The sequence below is a fragment of the Ammospiza nelsoni genome, chromosome 10 (assembly GCF_027579445.1).
Source record: "Ammospiza nelsoni isolate bAmmNel1 chromosome 10, bAmmNel1.pri, whole genome shotgun sequence".
Lineage (NCBI taxonomy): Eukaryota > Metazoa > Chordata > Aves > Passeriformes > Passerellidae > Ammospiza > Ammospiza nelsoni.
Window position 1 is genome coordinate 15,104,571 of NC_080642.1, and position 15,312 is coordinate 15,119,882.

Genomic DNA, 15,312 nt, shown 5'->3' on the forward strand with positions numbered 1-15,312 from the left:
CAGAACTTTCACAATGTTTACTGCCACTATAGTGTTTCTTTTAAAACAGACATAGTATAAAAATAGTAAGCATATGTGTTTAGCTGTATATTAAAACTAAGATATTTATTGAGTTGTTTAACTGAATTGTTGCAGTTAAGTGAATGCCATGACTAATACTGCCTAGGCTCCTAATAATTAAATCTTGGGAAAAATTCTAATTGAATTATTTTGCTAAGATGTTTTTTTTTTCCTGCTAGATGGTGTGTGCCCTTCGGTGTTAAATCCACTGGAAATTTACCTCATATCTACTCCACCTGAAAATATAACATTTGAAGACCCCTCATTAGATGTTATTCTTCTTTTGAGAGTTTTACATGCTATCAGCCGATACTGGTATTACTTGTATGATGTGAGTAGAGCACTTTTAAAATCACTTTGGTACTTGATTCAGGGCAGAACGATCTGTAACATTTTAAATAACCTTTTCCCCCTTTCCACTGCTCCTCAGGAAGGCAGAATAATGCAAATACTGTCATCTTCCACTACATGTTTGTCTAACTTCTGAGAAGATGAAGGCTGTAAATTCTTAATGTCAGTCATGTTTTCTTTTTACTGTTTTGAACACAATATCCGTGCTTTGACCTTACTTTAAGTTCAAAGGCAAACGCTGTTCCTGAAAAGGGGATTGGTAGTAAACATACTGAGTCCTTCTTTCATGTCTGAAACTCTGGATGAACAAAATGGCAGTGAAAGCTTTTTTTTACTTTCCATGCTAAGCAAATTAGAAGCATTAAAAATCTTTTTTAACGAAGACTTGCTGTTTCTTTCAGCATTTCTCTAACTAGAAATACATTGCTTTTATTTAACACAGAATGCAGTCTGCAAGGAGATAATTCCAACCTCAGAGTTTATCAACAGTAAACTGACAGCAAAAGCAAACAGGCAGCTTCAGGATCCTTTGGTAATTATGACAGGAAACATCCCGACTTGGCTGACAGAACTTGGAAAAACATGGTATGAGTGATTTGTTGTGTGGTGTCTCTAATTCCAGTTCAGTAGGAGCCTTGCCTGGGCAGCACGGTGCATCATCCTTACAGGACTTGAGAGTGCAAAATGCAGTCACAGAAGTGTTGCCAAGTTACATAGTGGCATGGATGTTTGCACCTATATTGCATATTCTGGGAGGTAGACTATGTGCAGAGTTTGGACCACTTCTTACAGGAATTGCTGAGCAATCTGAAGGTTTTCCACTGAAATTTTGATTATTCAGGTGATATTTTTTCTCCTGTTACACTGCTTAATAGCATTCTTACCATATCACTGTATTTATCTTTGCACATTCAGTATGATACAAAGGAAGATACATTTATAAACAATACTGATAAAAGAGTAAAAATAATTTTTATGAAGCTATATACATAGTACTTTGTAGTATCTTGATACAGAGTACAAGCTGTAAAGTTCTTGTACTTGAAAGAATGAGAAATTAGAGTTGACATGCTTGGGTTTTTCAAGCCTGTTAATTGCAGCAATATTGTTGATGACTGTGGAAATACATACTCAGAGAAACTCTGGCTTTTCATTTAAAAAATAAGATCTCTAACTTGCTTCATAAATGTTCCAGATAAGATGATGAGCATGAATGTATATTCTTAAATATCTGTAGCATTATTTGTTCAATAAAACGGCCTTTCCGCTTAATGCCAATGGAGGACCAAACTGTTAACATACACATGCCTTTGAGAATAGTGGAAGTGATAAACTGAAACAAGAAGTTTCTCTGGTTGTCTTTCACAGATTAATTAGAATATTTTTTGCAAATGGTGGAAGGTAGAGTAGTGGTGCTGTTCTAGGCAGGTTCTCGTGTCTTTCTGCTGCCAAATATGGGAGCTTGAGCTTAAGTCTTTGATCTGTTGGATTTGTTAATTGTAGAGCAGTAGTGAGCAAGGAATTTTATTTTCTGATGTAAACTTTGCACAGTCAAGGCATTCAAGTATTTTGAGTTACTTTTCAAGAGGAGTCAAAAGTTTCTCGAATTTTTTGTCTCCTTCATATATTGCTTTTCTCAAAACTTCTACTCCTAAGCATTGTAACTAAAACGAAAGTGTGTTTGGAGGCTGCTTTCACCAGAGAGTATAATAGAACACTCATTTTGGACATACTAGATTTGTTGTGTTTTAAACCAAATGCTAGTCTGAGATGCTGCTTGGAGCACAGCTGACTAATCTAATGCTCTTCACAGCCCATTTTTCTTTCCATTTGACACCCGCCAAATGCTGTTTTATGTGACGGCCTTTGATCGTGATCGAGCCATGCAAAGGCTGCTGGACACTAACCCAGAAATCAATCAGTCAGATTCTCAGGATAGCAGAGTGGCACCAAGACTGGACAGGAAAAAAGTAAGTACATCTTATTTAAAATGGAATGAAGGATCTATTTATTTTCGTGTTGTCTATAAGAATATCATTGGGAGCAAGGCTTATTTGTAGAAGTTGATGTTTTGGTGCTGTAGGGAAGGGGAGGTGGGTTTGTTCCTGCAGTCCCCCAGCAGAGGGCGCCGTGTCTTCTCCGTGCCGGCCGCATGAGGGCAGGAGAGGCACCCTGACATAATTCCTGAAACTAAATTCCAGCAGTGAACACAGAGTTTCAGACAGCATTAGTGATACTTCCACACACTCGCTTGTAGACCTCTGTTTTGCCTGATTCTCAGAAGAATTCAAGTAATGAGATTTAGACCCTTAATAAAGAAAAATACTGTCCTTGTATTTGGGGAGGGTAAATCACCTGTCATAACATGATAAAAGTAAGCTGGGACTTATTGGCATGGAGTGGAAAAATGTGCATAACTGATTTTTACCTGTTGTAAGTGCCTTGGGAGCTGGAACTCAAGGCCATAATGAAATTAAAACTTCTCTTATTTGTAGCGCACTGTGAACAGAGATGAGCTGTTGAAACAGGCAGAATCTGTGATGCAGGATCTAGGCAGTTCAAGAGCCATGTTGGAAATCCAGTATGAGAATGAAGTAAGTAATATCACTGCAGTCTAATTTATCCCCTTTTTACTGAAGATTAATACAAAATAGCTACAACTTTCTTAAAATGGCTTGGTCAGACCCTTTGTCTTTCATGTTGCTGGTGCTAAAGAATTTTACCCTTTAATTATCCCTAATCCACTTGGTTGTGATTTTTAGTTGCTAGGAGAAGTTCTTTCTGATCTAAATTTCATAATCAGTTGTATTCAGCAGAACTCATCTTTTTTCTGACTGTCAAGCAAACAGCTGTGTTTCCTCTATATGAGCATTAGGTGATTAATGCTTTTACTGCACTGTTACTTCCTCTGATATGTGACCTTTCCAGGTCTGTCATGCTGTGAATGTTGCTGTAGTTAGGTTCCCTAGATGCTTTTTGCCATGTAGTCTTTTTATAGCAAATAATGTATTATATATCTCTGACTAAGTAAAATTTTTATATTCAAACTGACCTAATGGACTTATCTGTCTCCTTCCCCCTCCTCTCCCCTCACCCTCCATCCCCTGAAGGTTGGTACAGGCCTAGGCCCTACACTAGAGTTCTATGCACTTGTATCTCAGGAACTACAGAGAGCAGACTTGGGCCTTTGGAGGGGAGAAGAAGTGACTTTAGCCAATCCAAAAGGTAATTGCTCTACTACCTAATCTATAAATATTGATTAATATTGAATTGATTTTAGGTTGACTTCAGTTATGTAAAGAGCATCTCAGTTTGTGGTCCGCTAATGTGCCTGATCATAGTGTGTGGATCTTTGTGAGTTTTGTTGGGGTTTTTATGCGTGTGTTGTTTGGTGGGGTGTTTTTTTGTCTTGTTTTTCTTATGAGAAGCTTAGGTTAAGCTTATCTGAATGCCACTTGCATCTTGAAAGAAACTAGTAGAGTAAATACTGAACTCTTTTCCTTCTTTCTTCCTCAACAGGAAGCCAGGAAGGTACCAAGTACATTCATAACCTTCAAGGCCTTTTTGCACTTCCTTTTGGTAGAACAGCCAAGCCAGCTCACATTGCAAAAGTTAAAATGAAGTTCCGCTTTCTGGGAAAACTAATGGCCAAGGCAATCATGGACTTCAGACTGGTGAGAATGCAATAGAAAATCTATTCTGAAGGGGTCACATAGAAATACTGGTTCTGACTGTTGAGAGATAAAAGCATTAAGAGTTACATGGTATTTATTACTTTCACCTCCAGAAGTAAGGGCAGTGTGAGGCAGGTCAGGAAGGCGATGAGCATGCAGTGAAGTTTTGTGGGGGAAAAGGGTAATTACATGTTGAAGATCTTTACAGTGGCTTTTGAGACCATGGAGTAGAAAGGAAAAACCATTATCTGCTAAGTGTTGCAATCATTCCAGTCTTTGAAGAATGTTTTGGGCTCATTGTTACTCCAGTTGCTGATAGCTTTAATAGGCAGTCACTTGGGTTTTATAACTGTAAATTTCTGAGGCAAAGACACTCTAAGACATGGTGCTTTGGTGTGTGCCACAACTATGAGGTAGTATTGTAGATCTGGTCAAGAGATGTAAAAGAACTTTTGGAAGACCGTTCAAAGCTAAACAGTTCAGTGCTTTGCTTTCCAGGTGGATCTTCCCCTTGGACTTCCTTTTTATAAGTGGATGCTGCGACAGGAAACTTCCTTGACATCGCATGATTTGTTCAGTATTGATCCAGTAGTAGCCAAATCAATATATCACCTTGAAGATATTGTAAGACAAAAGAAAAGACTTGAACAGGATAAAACTCAGGTGGGAAAATAACCCTAAGAATGGAAGAGTGCACCTTTACTCGTTTGGATTTTATGAAATAACAGTAATTCAGCACATATCATAGGGCTTGAAACTGATTGTAATACTGATAATTACTTTGTTCTCACACAGAGTAGTTTTAATGTTATTGGATCAGTGGCTAATAATTATGGAAGTCTTTTTGTAAAGTCTAGCATGAGAAATTCATTATGGGATTCATCTGTGTGATTAAACACAGTCCCAGAAATTTCTAAAACTGCCACATGTTTGCCTGACTTTTTTTGGTTCACTTTTAAAAGACTAACCAATTCAAATATCGGTGGAAAAAAATCTATCCTTGCTTCTTGAAGAGTCAAAAGTTTTTTACTAGTTGGTTTAATCAAAATTTCATATTTCATGTAGGAAATTTCATCCTTTTATGTAGGATTTTTTTTTTCCCACTGAAGAGCTGTATTCAGAACTGAGGTGACCTGTCATCATGCATGAGCATACAGGTTCTTTCAGACATAGATTAATTTTTCAAGGATATTTACACTTAGCTGAAAATACCACAGTTCACTCTGGCACTAGTGGTAAAAGATTTTTGGCACACATGGTTTTTCTAGCATCCAATGTTAATAGATGGCAGGAAGTAATAACCCAATTTATAGTCTTAATACATCTGTCTGGTTTGTTACTAGTGAAACTACTCCAAGTTTGTGGGTCTTTGTTCCTCTTTACCTCATTGTCTCACTCTCTCTCCTTGGTCATGGCTTTTAATTTCCCAAGAATGTGAAAAGCCTGAAACCTGGTGGGTGAAAGCTGAAAAATGTCAGTATGCATGCCAAATATAAATGCCATTAACTATTCTAAGGGAAAAAAACAGCCTGAGCCGTAGCATATTTCACATTTCTTTTTCTTGCAGTAGTATTTTCTAGCTAGTTGGTCTTCTGGCATGTTAAGTAATTCTAAAACTGCTAGAACAAAGTGTACTCCTGTGATCTTTCCAGTTTGTCCATTAAGCTTGTTTATCTGGTTTCTCTTGGTTTACTGTTATGTATGAAAACTCCAGAAGGAGAGCAAGGACAGCTGCAACAGTTTTAATGGTTATGCTCTACAGAAATGTCTGATTAGTCAAAGCTACTTTAGAAGTCATAACTTTTGGATAAATTTATTTGAATTAATTGTTCTCATTGGTTTTCACTTCCAATTTTTTAGACCAAAGAAAGTCTACAGTATGCATTGGAGGCTCTGACTATGAATGGCTGCTCAGTGGAAGATCTAGGGCTGGACTTCACACTCCCTGGGTTTCCCAACATAGAGCTGAAAAAGGGGGGAAAAGATACACCGGTCACCATCCACAATTTAGAGGAGTATCTCAGAGTATGTAAAAACAAATTTATGATTAAAATTATCTTTTTTCTTGCTCCCAGGTAGTTTGTTTCCATATATTTCCTACTTATGACTTTTCTATACTAGTTTATTACTACAGTAAGACTTTAGAACCTAATTGCACCCGACTTGAAAATTGTGTAGTACAAGAAGTCTGGTTTATATGTAATGAAGTCATCAGAAGTTTGGCTTTTTGGGGAAAAAGTATTTTAAGTGGATTCATTGTAAGTGGTTATGATAATGAATTTTTTAGGAATAGTGATTTAGTAAATTATTTAGCAGTAGTAATCTAGCATCCGGTGGCCTTTGAACAACTGCTCTACTGGTAGTGTAATTTTTTTGGTCTCAGTCTTATGAAAACATCAACCGTTGTGAGTCAAAAATAAAGCGTTAGTTTTTTGTCCAAGAAGCCAAAACAAAACCAACAAAAATCCCAGGGAAAACTGAACCAATCAACTTAAGAAAACCAAACACATGTGAGAAAAGCATAAACCATAAAAAGAATAAATAAGGAAAAGATAACAAAATATTGCCAGAATAAATTGACAGTACACCTGTGTATTGATTCATTCCTGTGGCAAAAGGGACATAGAAAAACAGAAGGCTGATATTGCTGAACTGAGGTAGGAAGCTGTTTCTGTTGAAGGAAGTGATAAAGGGAATTGGTTAAAAACAGCCTGGAAAAGAGATGAGGAAAGCCAAGAGGAATGCAGTATTATCACATGAAGTTGTGAGTGGGATGGAGGGGAGGATCACTGTACTCCAGTTGCTAAATAGTGCATTTCCTGACAGGTTAGGGTACTTCCAGTTTCACTCTGAGGACTGTTAAGTTTTGAAGCACTGATAAGAAACACATCTGATGTTTTGGTAGAAACAATTTAATAAGGATCATATAAATTCCTGGCTATCAGCTGAGAAATTTTGCAGAGCTGTTCAGTAATCCTTACAAGTGAATATTGAGCAGTTTCTGTTTACCTTATAGTTCCATACTGTTACCCATCCACTTCTCATGTGTTTATTTGTTAAAAGTAAATTCTACTAGTCAAGAATCGCTTGCAGAATTAAATATATTTGGGTTTAAAGCTCTTTGCAGACCTAACAGAGGAGCAATACAAACTTCCACAGTTTCTTCGAAACAGAATTTGCAGTCGCCATTTACTGAGTAATGTTACATTCAAGCATTCTAGACTAGTTTCCATAGTTTGCAGTTTTGTTTTTTTTTTCTTCCCTAAGTAACTTGTATCAGATATCTGATACACTGAGAAAGGCTTACACGTGGCTCAGATGTCCTGTAGTTTTCCTGCTGCAGGCTTCTGTCTTTGTAAAGGAAAAGGAGATAACAGAAAACTCTCTCCTCCTACTAAAAACTTTTGGAACTTTTATTTTCCTAAAGGATTTATAGCTTTATAGACATGATGTGAAAGAAATAGAAAATACTTCAGATAGAAAATTAGTGTGCTCTCCATCACAAGTATGATGAATTGCATTTTAGAAACAATATTTTTAATTGCTCACCTGGCCTGTATAACATCCTGTGAGTCAGCTGCCCTGCTCTTGAACATGTCATTTTCACTAAAATCTTGTATGAGGATTAACATGAAAAGTAGTTTATAAAGCTGGAATATCCTAATGTTCCTTTTCATGCCTCTTCTGCCATCATGTCACTCTTCCCTCTACCTCCCTGTTTTCCCCCCAAGGACAGTTCCCACAGGAGCTGCCTTTATCAGAAAGTAGAACTGCTTCAATTACCAGTATAGTGAAAGATTTTATTCTCTATCTTTTTTTTTGGCTTTTTTTTCCCCTCTTCTCCCCTGTATTATAAAGAGGCCACCTTGCTTGTTCTAATTTGTGAACAAAACGTTTCAGTAGTGTAGATTTTTGCCTAGGAACTTGATCTTATCTTTGAATCTGCAAGAATACAGTGCAGCTTAATTATGCCACATGCTCTTGATCATAAAAACTAATCACAGTTGTAGGTAAGCAGCTCTGCTGTTAGAATAGCCATAGACTATTCTGTTGTGCTGCTGGTGCTTGCTTCCTTTCTCTTCAGTATTAAAACTGGTTTGTGGAAGTAGTGCTGTGTATCTCACATGAAATTCAATGCCTGACTCTTCTATTGGAAAACTTATCAGCAGATCCTAATGAGCTTTTGTACCTTGAGAGCTTTCTGGAAGCAGTAACTCTTCAGTTATTGGGATAGGGTGACAAACTTGCTTCAGGACTCCAGCAGGATTTAATCCTGTTCAGATGCATCCATAGATGACTTTAATCAGCACCACAGGCCAGAGCTTTTAACACGTTTTAAATGAGTAGTTCTGTGTTGACATCTTTTATGACCAGCCCATGTTTCCTGCTGGGGTTGAGGATATCCAGGGCAAGTGTAATCAACAATAAGTGACTGACAAAAGAATCTGAACTTGGCCTGCAATCTGCCTTGTAAAATACCTTAATTTTGTGGAGAAATACTGGCTACAGGAGATTTATTTAAAAGAACTCTGGTCTCATTTGTGTCATATGACCTTGCTTTCCCTCACTGATGGTTGTTTCAGTATGTGCTGTCCACTTTGGAGTTACTTCAATGTTGAGGGGATAACTACAGATATAAAACCAAAACAAAACAGAATAATTACTCTGAGAAAGCCTAGATTAGTGTGTTAATGTCTTTTGCATTGTGATTCTTAACCATATTCCAGTAACTTTAAATGAAGGTACTGCTTTTGTTCCTAGGTATTCTTATAGTATTAAGCTAGTTAATATATCAAGCATGATAGAGTTGCTTTTTTTTAAACTTAATACTAGAATAGGGACCCCTATATTTCCATGGGGGAAATTAAGATAATACTGCCAAATGATGCCCTATGGATTTCTACTTCAGGTGCTGCATTTTAAGAGGTGTAGAGAGAGGACACCTAGGTAAGGCTTCTAAAGATAACAAATGTTCGAATTTACTTTACATTATTCTGTTAAATAGGTTCAGTTTAACCAGCCATTCTGAGTTCTGTTTGTTTTGTTAAAAACAAAGGCAAGTAAGTTGTTTAAATTCTGCAAAAGTTCATGTTAAGGGTAATGTAAATTATGAATTAAAGCAGAATGAGGCAATGCTGTAGAGCAGCTCCATGAATCAATGTGCACCCTGTGGGAACTCCAGTGAGCATATGGCTGGGCTGCTGGAGTTTGGCTTTTGCACTTCTTGGTACAGTAGTGATCACTGCATGCTTCCTTTGTTCAAATGGCTTTTTTCATTGTTGTTTTTTTCCTTTCCCTGCAGTTGGTTATATTCTGGGCACTAAATGAAGGTGTTGCCAGACAGTTTGACTCCTTCAGAGATGGATTTGAGTCAGTGTTCCCCCTTAGTCATCTTCAGTACTTCTATCCTGAGGAGGTTGGTGAAAGTGTTTTTGCTGCTGCTTTTATAACCTTTATCTGCAGGTATGGGCAGTCTTAACCAGGGTGCAGGGCATTTGGGACAGCCTGACATTGCATTTCTGGTGCAAGTTAGTAAAATTGAGTGTCCCTGAAATTCCACACTTAACTCTTAAAGATTTCTCTGTGCAGTAGTCACTTATTTAATGCTTTTATTATGAACAGCTCCATGTTGTTTAAAATGTGTGTATCCAGCTTTTCTGAGAAGTGCTTTAATTTATGTATCATACTTCATTTCTCTGTGCAATGTGGGTACCCTAATTCTTTGTACTGCAGTACCTCTGAATAGCTGTAGATAGTTAGTTGTGGACACTACCTGGATCTTCAGTTAGAACAATAAAACAAGTAGTCAGCTCCTCAGCAGTAAGAAGAGATTCAGATGAAAGGGTAAGGAATAAGGATAGTTGGTCTTGCGTTAGTTCCACCACCACCATATAAATTTCGTTGTAAAATTCTCAACACTCTTAAGTGGACTGAATTAAATCACAATTATGGTTCTCTGGACGAGAAGAGAGAATGTTTTATTCTTCTGTGAGGGAGTTTGTTTGAAGACTGTACTTTGAGGGGTTTTTTTACCTTTACAAACTCAGACCTCTGACTTTAAGAACAAGCATTAAAGCACACTTTGGAACAATGTGTTAGCCAAGCCTTTGTGGCACTCGTGTGTTCCTGGTGCTTTGCAAGGCAGAGTGGAAGGCTTACTCCTTGTTGTTTAATTTTACAGTTGGAGCAGCTCTTGTGTGGCAGCAAGACAGACACTTGGGATGCAAAGACTTTAATGGAATGTTGCAGGCCTGATCACGGTTATACGCACGACAGGTAACATGTTGGTCTTGTTAAACAAAAATCAAACTAGTAGAAAATACTTTCTTGAAATAATATTCTCTTGGTTCTTTTCTCTCCTCAGTCGAGCAGTGAAGTATCTCTTTGAAATTCTCAGTAGTTTTGATAGTGAGCAGCAGAGACTGTTTCTCCAGTTTGTGACAGGCAGCCCCAGACTGCCTGTAGGAGGTAGGTTTTCCTTATTGCATATTGCTGTGCATGAAATCACTGTTATTGATGTATTTCTGAATAAGATGTTTACTTTAGTATAGGAAGAAATTCCTTAACATTGGTTCATACAGTTTTCCCATTTCTGATTTCAGAAGTGGCTGGGCAGTCAGGTATAATTCTCATAACCTTTGTGTTAATCTCATGACATTTCCAACAGTTGACTGTCCAGGTTTACATTGTTGCCAGAAAATCTGTCAGAGGGCAAAAGAGTGTTCAAAATTTAAATAAAACTGAAAGCTCCTAATACTATCTTTTTTGGCAAGAGGTGCATTAAGTTATGGCAACAATATGATGCATTGTAACCTAAAAAAAAGTCTCCTTTCTAGAAAGGAGACAATACTTAGGATAGTATTAATCATCTTATTTAATTTCTCTCCCTTTTGAATTTCAGCATTTAGGTAAGAGACAGTGCAGTAAACAGAAATTTACTGTCTTTGCTAGGGACTATTGTAGAATACACATTTTACTGTATTCTCAGCTGAGTGCTTTGCAGATCAAAAAAGAATTCATGCATCTGTTCCAGTATTTACCTTCTTTGGGATTTGGGGGAAAGACTTGATTTTTCTTTTCCCTTAGTATATTTTGGGAGCTCTTCTGTGGAGACATGATGCAGACACAATTGAGTGTTAGGAGTATAGCAATGATAGCTGAAGTAAGAATAATCAGGTAACTAGAGTCATAGATGACTCCTGTTAAAAAATGTGCATGAAGCCAACAAATTTTAAAGAATTGGTTAGAATAGAATTTTTACACATACAGGACACAATTTAAAGGAGATTCATGCAGCTTATTCCTGTATTTTAAATTAATCTTGTAAGACGAATCTGCAGGCAGGATTTGAGGTACTTTTGCTTATTGTGCAGCTTTATAAAGTTATATTCTGAATTTCTGAAGGTGTCCAGGAAGTCAGTTGTGCGATGTGTGCTTCTGTCACTGGGCATGTCTGCAGTCAGTGGGTGTTAAGGAGGAGCAGCCTTATTCTGAGTGTCTTTTCTCATTACTAGGTTTTCGAAGTTTGAATCCTCCCCTGACGATTGTACGGAAGACATTTGAGTCCACAGAGAATCCCGATGATTTCTTACCCTCAGTAATGACTTGTGTGAACTATCTCAAATTGCCAGACTATTCAACTATTGAGATAATGCGTGAAAAACTCTTGATAGCTGCAAGAGAAGGGCAGCAGTCATTCCATCTTTCCTGATCACAATGAAAAATGCAATGTCTGCCTGTTACAGCAAAAGAGAAACTCATGATTCTTTTCTAAATATATCACCTGAGTCAAGGAAACGTGTTACGCCTTCTTGTTGTAGAAAAACGGCTTGCAGATTATAAGCAAAGACACTTGGTTGATATTCATTAAAAGCCCCTATGGACTTAAAGTGATCAGGCCCTAAAAGTTGTTGTGACAAGGTTTCTTTAGCAAGTTCTTGTTTAAATTATCATTTATTTGATGAGTGAAGTTTTTAACTTGCTTTGCTGTGTGAAATTTAAAAAGGGATGTTTTTCCAGGCTGGAACAATAAATGTCGCTGTGCAGTTTAATACTGGGCTGTGTGTATCCATCTAGCTAAGTCTGAAGTTTTTCCTCCAAAGACAACTTTTGTACATAAGTACAGAAATTAAAATACACCATGTATTTGACAAATCTAGTTTAGTAGACTAGTTCTGTGTACCCTCACCTGCCTCTAATTTTACCCATCCTCATGTATTGTCTGATGTGCAATTCACTTGGTTCTTTTTGTGTGCAGCATTCAACAATTGTTATGTTTTGGTTAGCATGGGCATTTAACTGCTCCATGCCTCTTTCTCTGATTAAGATAATTTAAATTTTACTGAAATCAAATATATATTGTCAATATAATTCAGCCTTTGTAACTAGGTAGAACTTTCTTATAGCTTAGTTTTACTGTAGTGGTAGGATATAATGGCGACAGTTGTTACCAGAGTGCTCCAGAGCTGTTTACACAGTGATTCAGGCAGCAAAAGCCTCGTAGGGGAGGCCAGGCAGAATTATTTCTTTCATATAGTTGAAGTCCAGCAGCTTGGGCTGGCCAGCGTGTATTGTGGTAAGGCCCAGAGCATTTCGAATTGATGTAAAGTTTTTTAAAAGACAAATTAGTCGTTCCATTCCCTGTTTGAGTAAACAGTTTTTCTGTTCTTGATCTAAGTTCCTGGCTAATTTTGTAGTTTTTTTTTTTTTTTTCTTTCCCCCCAGTGCTAGCTTGGAACAAGCAGTTCAGCCTTTGTCTTTTGACACAGATAAAACACCTGTAAGCAATGCTCTGTCCAACTGTTTTATGTGCTGATTTCTCAAATCTGCAATAATTTACTTCATCAGGTTAATGTTTTTACCTGAATATAAATAAAAAAGTTTGCTTCACCTTTTTGTTTATAGTTTTGTACTGTATGCCTAAAGTTCAATTGTGTAAATTACTGTAATGCAAGTAAATCATCCTAAATCTACTTGGCTAACAACCTGCAACTTGTGGATGATTTACTACTAAAACAAGACCTTTTAAGACCTCCAGCTTTGAGGGAAATTTTTTCCTTTCTATGCGTTCAAAAAACGGGAAATTACAAATATTCCTGAGATGTACCTGCTACATAGGTAATCTTTATGAAAATGTCATAGTTAATTACTTTTATTCAACTTTGAGAAATCAAAATTCCTTTCAGTACTTAGAAATTGTTAAATTCTGGCTAATCAGGCTAGTTATTTCCCCTAAACTAACAAGTTTTCTTTTATCCAGCTGAAGAACTCGTGCTTCCAGAACATGTAACGGACATTCTTCTGGTGAACATTCACAGAGTTACCTGTGCTTGCTCAGACCAGTGCTACTGAAATGTAATACAGACTTGTCATGAGCATGAGTAGAATGTGAAATCCTTGCACAAAGAACCTGATAACTGAACAGTTTATTACCGTATTAAACCCGACCGAAGGCGCTTCACCCTGTACATACAATAATGGTAGCGCGCAGTGCGGCATAGTTTGCATCCAACTTCAAGGCAGTGTTTAAACTATGGACTGGTGTTTAAATTGTTCTGATAACTTGATCAAACTGAGAACAAACAAGTGTTTATAGTGTGTGGATAGCAATTTGTTCATTTTTTTAAGGTTCTATATTTTAAAAAAAAACTGACTTGTGTAAAAAAAAAAGAAAAAAGCTAATATTTTGTATTAAAATATCATGTGTATTGATACTTTTTTTACCCATGTTGTCTCCCTCTAGAATCTGGCTTTCATTGACTTGGAAATTTTGAGGAGCTTTCAGATTTGATAGTGTAACTGCTTGTGTAACTGTTTCAGTGGGAAAATAAGTTGGTGCCTATCTAAAAGGAAGGAAAAAACAAGTACCTATGGTGGTCTGTTCTGGCTGTCATTTTGAGCACAGAGTACGTTTTTAGTTTGCCTGAAAAGTGAATGAAACCCTTTTGGGTGACACTTCTTTTTTCCTACTAAGGGCAGCTTCTAGCATATTAGAAGAGCAGTCTGGCTTATAAGGTAAAGATAGTAAATTACAAGAATAAACTGAAAAGTCACATTTTGCATAACTGCAAGTATTGTCCTGCAAACAAATATGTATATCTAAAAGTAGTTTAGAATGAGTGGAGGGGTGGTGTGAGATCTTAAGGATTTCTCCTTTTCAGGAATTTTGGATTAAGGGAAAAGCTCACTAAAATCAATCCAGGGGTGTATGTGGTCATTGTAGTACTGCACTGTTTTGTATACCTTTATAAGGTATAATAAAAGGTGCAATCAGAAGTCTTATCTTTGAATATGGATGCTTTTTTAGGATGGTAAGTTCAACTCTTCTTAGGTAACACCAGTTCCTATTTTGGATGAGTTTCATGTCCTTCTGTGTTAACATGAGCAGCAAAAAAATAATTATTTCATGAAAGGGCCATAGAGGCACTGATAGTTCCTACTGAACTTATGCAATATTTTTGTTGTTGTTAGATGTTGGCTTTTTACCAAAATACCTGGTTTAGGGAACACTTTAGCATCCCATCTGACACGAATTAGTTACAATTGTTCTTCATGTTCTCTAGGAAGGTGCACAAAAATTAATTCCCATCATGTGTGAAGTCCTCCATGCTCACTGCCAAACTTAATCAGATACTCAAATTTCCATATGCAGACTGCTTGCATAAATGAATTGCCCAGATTCTTCTTTCCCCTCAACCATGTGTTTTATTTTCTATCTCCTTTCCCTTACTGAGCTGATGAGAAAGTGGGTGCCTGAGGGCAGGGACTGGTGAAATTCCAGGTGCCTGTAACACTTGTGCCCTCTCTTCTGGCCCCTGATGGAGGTAGGTCTGTCATCTGTGGAGTTTCTGGGCCTTGGTCCCCCCTGTCTTCCCATGAGTAGTGCCAGTTCCCATGCTCTGAGCAGCCTGTACTCTGCAGAGGCAGGAAATAAGGGCCTACCTGGCATGAGATAGAATGCCATGGTTTCAATATGATCGTGCCTTCCCCAAGCCAGAAGTTTGCTATAGCTAAAGCTGTTGGCAGTATGGAGAAAAATGAAAAGCCTTGCTGAAATGGATTCTGGAAATGCTGAAATTTGAGGAGGAGGTATAACCTGCTGATAGGTGAGCCTTTTCAGGGCTTGCCCTGTCTTTTGCCTCCTTTCCTTTCCTGGTCTCTTGATTGCTTGAACTGTAAAGCATCTGTGCAATGTGACCTCTTCCTGTGTTCCCAGCGTGCCATATCT

The 15,312-nt window shown here is 37.5% G+C and overlaps 1 protein-coding gene across 8 annotated transcripts in view; it reads left to right on the forward strand.

Annotated features, from left to right (window-relative positions):
- Positions 1-13,798, forward strand: part of TRIP12 (thyroid hormone receptor interactor 12) — a 77,820-nt gene extending 64,022 nt beyond the window's left edge. For all 8 annotated transcript variants that reach the window (XM_059479353.1, XM_059479355.1, XM_059479357.1 and 5 more), the window contains 12 exons: positions 240-391; positions 854-996; positions 2,225-2,381; positions 2,907-3,005; positions 3,522-3,636; positions 3,931-4,085; positions 4,584-4,748; positions 5,946-6,110; positions 9,388-9,501; positions 10,267-10,361; positions 10,450-10,553; positions 11,600-13,798. In XM_059479353.1, the coding sequence (XP_059335336.1) occupies positions 240-391; positions 854-996; positions 2,225-2,381; positions 2,907-3,005; positions 3,522-3,636; positions 3,931-4,085; positions 4,584-4,748; positions 5,946-6,110; positions 9,388-9,501; positions 10,267-10,361; positions 10,450-10,553; positions 11,600-11,796 (1,661 nt within the window). In that variant the 3' untranslated portion in view covers positions 11,797-13,798. The remainder of the gene's footprint in view (positions 1-239; positions 392-853; positions 997-2,224; positions 2,382-2,906; positions 3,006-3,521; positions 3,637-3,930; positions 4,086-4,583; positions 4,749-5,945; positions 6,111-9,387; positions 9,502-10,266; positions 10,362-10,449; positions 10,554-11,599) is intronic.
- The last annotated feature ends 1,514 nt before the right edge of the window (positions 13,799-15,312 follow it).